The sequence below is a fragment of the Silene latifolia genome, chromosome Y, assembly GCF_048544455.1.
Source record: "Silene latifolia isolate original U9 population chromosome Y, ASM4854445v1, whole genome shotgun sequence".
Lineage (NCBI taxonomy): Eukaryota > Viridiplantae > Streptophyta > Magnoliopsida > Caryophyllales > Caryophyllaceae > Silene > Silene latifolia.
Window position 1 is genome coordinate 339,237,117 of NC_133538.1, and position 8,371 is coordinate 339,245,487.

The 8,371-nt window shown below is 33.9% G+C and overlaps 1 protein-coding gene across 1 annotated transcript; it reads left to right on the top strand.

The window, feature by feature from the left end:
• Positions 1-4,947: 4,947 nt before the first annotated feature.
• Positions 4,948-5,427, top strand: LOC141631483 (uncharacterized). The gene has a single exon (XM_074444148.1). It carries the CDS (start codon positions 4,948-4,950, stop codon positions 5,425-5,427), a length of 480 nt encoding a protein of 159 aa, XP_074300249.1.
• Positions 5,428-8,371: the final 2,944 nt, after the last annotated feature.

Genomic DNA, 8,371 nt, shown 5'->3' on the forward strand with positions numbered 1-8,371 from the left:
TGGAGATTTAGAAGCTGTAATTAACTTCTTTTCTAATAAAGATGCTATTTCTTTTTGACACAGGGTCAAATACTCAGAGTTCATTTGACAAGGTCTTGCCTTCGTTGGAATATTCCTTTCATTGAAGTCTTCCTCATAAGGGAGAGTAACAACATGTTTCTTTCTATCCCAAAAAGCAGAGGGATGATCTCCACATATAGAAGTAGCAAAATTATTACTTAAAAAAGTAATCTTACCTTGCAACTTTGGATTCTGCAATTTTTCATCAAAAGTTAGTATAGAAACTTCTTGTTTTAAAAAATTTAATTGTTTCTCCTTATAAAGGAGATGGTCGTAGACATGGTGTAAAATCTTTGTAATGGGTTTGGTGACAAACCTTAGAACAATATGTTCCTGTCTATAAGTAGCAATAATCTTTTCTTTATCAATAAAAGTGATAGGATAAATCTGGTTAATAAAAGGAGTTCCCAATATAATTGGAGTAGTCAATCTATCCTTGACTAAAAGAAAGGATGAAGAAATACATTTACCATTTATGCAAATATAGGCTTTTGGAATTTTGAACTCAATATTGAGCTTTTCTCCTCCTGCATGAGAAAGAGTATGAGAGATTTTCTGAAAATAAGTTGTAGGTATCATACCTTCCTGGATAACGTTCAAATCAGCTCCACTATCAACAAGAGCAATAAGATCATTCTTAAAACAATCACCAATCTTTAGGCTGACTTTAATATACCATTTTTGGCTTATTACAGATTCGATATTCTGTAAGAATTCATTCCCCTTATCTAAAGCAATAACTTGCTTTTGTGGTTCCTCATTTTGAACCAGTCATTTAGATTGTATAAAATGTTTATTCATACTATCATCCATATTTTCTTGAACAAAATTATCATCTGTATCCTTAGTATCATTACCAAGGATTTGCAAAACCTCCAAATTTGATATTCTAATATCTTGCTGCTTAGCCTGTTCTTTCATATCCTTAATTTCTTCCTTAAGGTTTTCCATTTCTATAAGAACATCTTTTAAAGAAGTTGGTTGACCAGTAGTTTTCCTTTGCTTAAGAAGCTTAAAAACCTCACTCATTGTGTAGGGCTCATTATTTTCTTGGTTTCTTGTCCAAGAAGCTTGAGTACTAGAACTACTGGGTTCTTTACCCATCATATCAATTAATTTTGATCTTTCTTCCGGATCCTTTATGCTCTGAAGGATCTTTACCCAATCCTGAGCTTCAATAACATTTATTCTATTATCCTCAAATTGAGATACTAAATTATAGAACTCATTTTCCTCTTTTTTGCAAGGTTTATTACTAGAGCAGGGCTCACATTCTGAACTTGAGGATTCAGATGAGTCAGATAAATAGGAATCATTATCCATGACTTTAATTCCTTCATCCGTACTGGAATCAGAAGTTTCCAATTCATTATCTGAAACCAATAATATCTTATACAGCTTATCCTTAAGGCTGTCATCAATATCCAGACTAGAAATCTTATTCTTGGTCCAACAATTTCTTGCAATATGACCAACTTTATTACATTTATAGCAAACCATTGGCTTTTCATACTTCTGGGTCTTCTTACTAAACCTTCTCAAAGCTTTTCTTTCAGCTTTTTTCTCATATTTTGCCTTAGAAAACGTTTTCTTTCTTCTTTTATAATAATGTTTTTCCTCGAAGTTTCTACCAGAACTTTGCTTATACCGTTTCTTCTTAGGATGAATAGGAACATCCATACCAAACTGGTTACAGAATTCACCTAACTGATTCTTTTCCAGTAAATTCTGTCTCTTTAATTGCTGATTTAACTTAAGCTCGTTGCAAAGGTTTAAACCCTCTTGAATACAAGTTCCTATGATACTGCCATATGTATGGCTATCATAAGGAATAGAGGTATATCCATTTCTAAGATTATTCCTAACCCTTTCAGCAAAAAGGTAAGGTAAACCATCCACAAACTTAGATTTCCAGTGTTCACTGGAGGCTTCTGGTAATTCCATAACCCTACTAAGGAAAGTATCTTTATACCACCTAAAATCTGTAAGGGTTTTACATCTTAAATTCTGTAATAGGGTTCTAATATTCTCATTGTTATCAGAATATCTTCCTGTAAAATGTTCAACTATGTTGACCACAAGGGTATACACAGCATTTTCCTTCTGTGTACCATCAGGCATATCCACCTTAGTATTAATAATTATAGTCCTAGCTTCTTGAGACAAACAATTGTCCCACCAACCTTTTAATTGGCCAGTAAATCCTGCAGTAGTCATCTTAGTAACACTGACATCACTATTAGCAGCAATCTTGCACATGGTACTATACATCATAATCCTATGGATCTGAATGTAAATTTGTTTATCTGTAAACCCATCTATGTTCCATTCATAGATGCATTTTCCACTATAACTATTATTTAGCTGGAATTCCTATTCCTCATGAAGAACATCCATTGGTGAAAGTCTATTATAATAATATAATCTCTGAGTAGGCTTATCTGCCCATCTTTTATCCATTCTATTCAATTCATCCTTTATAACCTGTCTACGGTTATTTTCATTATCCGAAAGGCTTTGTACAAACTCATTATTGAGAGTTTTTAAAGATAATTTCGCAAACTTTTCCTTGAGTTTTAACTCAACTTGCTTGCTTATATCTTCTTGCTCTTTGAAAGCTTTCTCCCAATTCAAAGGAGCCTTAGTTATAAACCCTTGTATCTCGTAAGGACTTTGTAAATTTACCGTTGAAGGTCCTGGTTTAGAGGTACTTGGAATATTCTGGGGAATTACCCCTAAATTTCCAATACTAACTTTATCCTTTAGAGAAGTCTCAATCTTTTCAATATTATTAACTTTCTCCTGCAAAAAACTCAAATGTTCTCCCACAATATGTAATATAAGATTAGCATAATTCTGTTGCTCAATCAACACATTCAATTGTGTAGCTTTAAAGGTGGTAGCATTATCAGATGGCTGATATATATTGGATACAGCAGTAAATTGACAAGTTCCTAAATGAAATCCTTCCAAAGGAGGATAAATACTTTTAACAGTTTTGTTTTCTGCTGCCAGTTGATAATGTCTTTCCATAACAGACAAATTTGGTCCTACATAGGTAGAGAAAAACCATGGAGCAAAGAACATGACTTCGTTTCTTTGCATACATTCTTCATAAAACTTATTCTGGAGCTTATCCTTTTGCTCATTAGTAAAACTTTTTAGGAACCAAGTTCTAAACTTTTCCCACTTATATAACTTAAATTCTTCCTTAATAAGATACCGAGCTTTGCTTCCAAAGCTAAAATCTATCTTTCCTTTCTTATCCATTAAGACAATTAAAACTAGCTTGAGACAAGGTCTCATATTGAGGTTCTTCAATTTGTCCTCTGAGGATGTTTTCTTTACACCTCTCTAAATTCTTTATTCTTATCTCTTGCAAATTGTCACTCTCTTCCTCTATTTGAGAAGTAGAGGCCCTAAAAGGAGCAGATCTATCCAACTCATAATCTAGAGGAGAAATAAAAGATCTAATTGAACTAGATCTGGATAGTCTAGAAGACTTATCTTTTAAAAGTTTTGCTTGATTTTTAAAAATCAAATCTAAAGACCCATCACCTGTCTGTAACACATCTAAAGGTTTGTGTCAACCTTAAACTGTGGTTTCATAGCTCTTTCTATTTTCCAACTAGCAGGAAATTCTATTTCTTCCCACTTAATTTTCCTTCTAGTCGTAATATCTGACTTATGAAAGTTGGTTTCTATAACTATAGTCTCATTCAGAGGTTTATCAGCTATCCTGCAATGAGGATTCAACGTATATAAAGGTTTATTATAAATCCTGTAACATATACAAATAACTTCTGACCCTGGAGCATAATTATAACCATGAGTTTTTATATTCAAAGTCAAAGCATCCAGAATATTATTATCAGATAACGAAAGAGTTAAATTAGGATAAACATCAAAATAAACTAGTCCATGTGCCAGACTAGATTTTATAATTCCCATAATAGACTTTTTCCAGTCTAAATTTCTTCCATCTCTTAAGGCTGCAACAAAACTTTCAGGCAGTCCTTCTAAGGTTAATGGTTTAAAAGCAATTTGAATTAATCCTACATGAACAAACTTGTAGTCCTTAGCTTTATAAGGATCAAGGTCTCTATTGGTTAAGAGCTGTAAAAACATCTCTTCATTATGTAAAAATACAGATTCTTCAGTAGTCTTAACTACTTGCTTCAATCCTAATGATTCAAAAAACCCCAACTTATATATGGTTTTTACTTCCACTTCTGGAATAGTCCACTTATTAAGCAGATCTAAGTCTGTAGGTAAATCAACTTCATAACTAACATCATTCTTGATAGTATTTTTACTACCAAAAACATACTTTATAAGACTCATAATTAAAAGATGTATTACACTATAACTAACCAAACTTAATAATTATATTCTTAACTACCATGGCTCTGATACCAAATAGGATATCATATATATATATATATAAATATATATATATATATATATATATATATATATATATATATATATATATATATATATATATATATATATATATATATATATATATATATATATCTTTGGGAAAATCATCTTGGGAAAATCGGTTTAACAAATGCAGTGATTTTTGGCCATGAACAATACTGGTGTGCTACTGTTTTGATTCCAAAAGGCGTGCTTAGACTAATAACCAAATTCTGCAGGAATTTCCTTTGGAATTCAGAGGAAACTACTAGGAAATTGGTAATGAAGAGTTGGGCTTCTTGTTGTATCCCTTATAAGGAGGGGGGATTCAACATAAAGGAAGTGTTGGCTTGGAACAAAAGTGTTCTTTGTAAATGGCTTTGGGCAATAGAACATCACTCTGAAATTACATGGTCTTAGTGGAATCATATCTATAATATCAAGTCTGATAACTTCTGGACAATGCATATTAAGCCTCATCATTCTGAGAGTTGGAGAAGTATTCTTCAGGTGAGAAATGAATTGATAACTCAAGCAGGAGGGATTTCCCAGGAACAGACAATTCTCTCTAGCAGTGTCAAGAATGGTAAGCTCCATCTCCATTTGGCGTATGATCAATTCAGAAACAAGGAGAATTCAGTGGCTTGGACTAAGGGTGTATGGCACAGAGCTGTACTACCAAAGCATAGTTTCTTTATGGTTTTGGCTATGCAGAGACTCCTAGCAACTATTGACAAGCTCAATCACAAAGGTATCTGTATAATAAACCGCTGCATATTATGCAATGAAGCTTGTGAAACACACAGACATCTGTTCTTCAGATGCCCATTTGCTGCAGCTGTTTGGAATAGAATTTTGGACTGGATGCAATTGCCTGGTAGAATAAATGATGTGAGAATTGAGCTACGCTGGATAGCTGGAAGAAGAGTGAGGAGGCATTAGAAAGCTTAATGGTATATGGGTTGTCTCAATGCAATAGTTTATAGTATTTGGGAAGAACGCAATTCTCGCATTTTTCGTGATGTGGAGCATCCTATTGAATACTTGATCCGGAAAATCCAGTACTTAGTAGGAGTTAGAATCTTATATGTTACTCACCCAACATATGAGGATGAGATTTTAGAGAATTTAAATTCTTAGAAGTGTCTAAATTATTGGTTATCCTTTTGTAAGATTTGCCTCTTTTATTCCCTATATGGATGAATAAAATGGCTTGCTTTTCTTGCAATATATATATATATATATATATATATATATATATATATATATATATATATATATATATATATTTTTAGAGTCAGGATCCGGTGAGAACCACTAACATAATGAGAACCGTGAGAACTCTTACTAAATTATCATCAAATCTTGTTCCGAAAGTTTTGATGGGTCATTTGCCCTTAGTTTAGTTTATTCAAACACATTTTTAGTATAGATAAACAAAATTTATTGATTTTTTTACCAAAATATAAACTTAATGTACGAAAATACAATTAGGTATACTAAAATGGCTATAGATGCACAAAAACGAATATTAGGTGCATGAAAATGATTACTAGGTGCATGAAAATATCAGGCTCTAGGTGTACGAAAACGAGTTCTAGGTGCATGAAAATTGTTAGATACATAAAAATGAGTAGTAGGTGCATGATAACTAATAAAATATTTCTCGTCTCGATTTTCGTCAATAATTCATACTTTTTAGACCAAGAAATATGTTATCTATTCATAAAATTCTATGCCAAATCCAAATATGTCGTTATTTTTTAGAAAAAAAATCTGTAAGGTGGAGTTCTCACGGTTCTCACTATATAGGTGGTTCTCACCGGATCCCAAATCTATATATATATAAGGTTCACTTTTTTTTCTTTTACCAAATCTCAAATACACTTTTGACTATCGTAGGTACACGTTTTACCAAAATTCTATATACACTTTTTAATAATGTAGATACACTTTTTTTTTTTACCAAATCCCAGATACACTTTTGACTATCGTAGGTACACTTTTTACCAGAATTCTATTTACACTTTTTAATAATGTAGATACAGTTTTTTTTTTTTAACCAAATCTCAGAAACACTTTTTAATATACAGTTTTTTTAAATATAGATACACTTTTTTCTACTGTACGTACATTTTTTAACAATTTAAAAAAGTTCTAGATACAATTTCTAACAATGTAGTTACGCTTTTTTCCCTAATAGATACAACGTTTAAAAAATATGAAATATACTAATAGACTATCTAATATACACAATAGTATGTAATCTAGATATGTCGCACATAACAAAACTCGGGTACACCAAAAGTAGCCATGGATACACTAAAGTCAACTCTGACTTATCACTCAGAATGCACATTTAATTTGCAAACTTATCAATCTGCACAAATTCATTTGTCCGATAACTTCCCTTCAAATTTTACCACTCCAAAGCACGAATCAGACACAAGATTTGGCCCCAACTACACGATCTTTTATCACTTAAAACCAGAGAACTATAGCACAAATCCATACACAGAATATTACATTTGCGAAGCAATTGCATCACCCATCGAAAATTGCTCAATCCCTATTTCCAAAAATCGATTAATCACCACTATACCGGCATCACCCCTGCCGGTGACATCACCGACACCCTAGAAGGCACCGACGACTGTGGTGGAGATGATGAAGTAACTAGTGAATAAGGCTATCATGACCGATAAGATAACATATTATATACCCGTGTTTCCTTTTAATCTGTTTCCTTCCATCATCGACCTCTCCCCCACGCCGGTTAATTCGACGTTCAACGGCCTTGCTGGTGGTCGATGTCAACGGCGACGACAGGTATTGGGGAAGATGAAGAGTAATTGCGGTTTGAGGAGGGAGGGAAAATTTGCGGTGGTTCGTTGGGGTTGTGGGTGATTGTCGATGACGACGGCGACAGGTGGTAGGTGGCGACGACACAGGATGGGGATATTTAAGGGGTGGTTAGGGTTAGAGGAGGGATATGATTTGTAAGGATAGAAATTGATTTGTGAGAAATGAAATTTGGCTGTGAGAAATAGGGCGCGTGGGTTTATAAACCTCGTTCTCACCTTTCTCACCGAGTGTTCATTCTCACCGGATCTTTGAGTTGTGAACGGGTTTGAGCATTTGCATATTTGATTGTCTTATTATTGTGTTAATCTTCTTGTTTAGCAATTCCTACTCAACCATTTGGTTGACCGTGTATTCGTTAAACACCTGTGATGAACCAATTATTGGGGAGCTGAAGGGCGTGAGGCATTGGCTTTTACTTTGTAGTCTAGATCACCAGAATGGACAAATATTATTTATTATTCGCTTTATTTTGTTTCCGCTGCAGTTGTATTTTAATTAATTACAATTATTTATTTATGGAACAATGTTATAAGGCCATTTAACGTTATATTATTTAAAGTACTGTGGTTTCGTTCACCTTTGTAATCACTACCTCGGGCAACTGAGATAGTAACACTTTTATTTATCTAGGAATGCCTAGTAAAAGGCTCTTAAATAAATGGGGGTGTTACAAATATACGCGATATACTAAACTAAAACCCGTCTCAAAACATTAAAACTCACCCATAACCCTTGGCCAATACATGGTTTAATCCGTGTTTCAAACCCAAAATACACCACCAAAACCCGTGTGATTAACCCACAATCCGTCGGCTACCCAGGACTGGCAAAAGATTCCACAGTGTGCATATACTTCCAACAACCCATCCTCGTCCTGCCACCAGCACCTACCACCAGTCACGGCCTCGACCACCGTACCCTAGCTCCTCTTCACACGGCTTCCACCACAACAACACTCACGACATCAACAACACAACCAAACTATGTATACAGCCCAAACCCGACTCATTATCTTTATTTT

What these genes read in the sequence shown, in the direction of transcription:
- LOC141631483 (XM_074444148.1), top strand. Translation starts at nt 4,948, where the DNA reads ATGCATATTAAGCCTCATCATTCTGAGAGTTGGAGAAGTATTCTTCAG.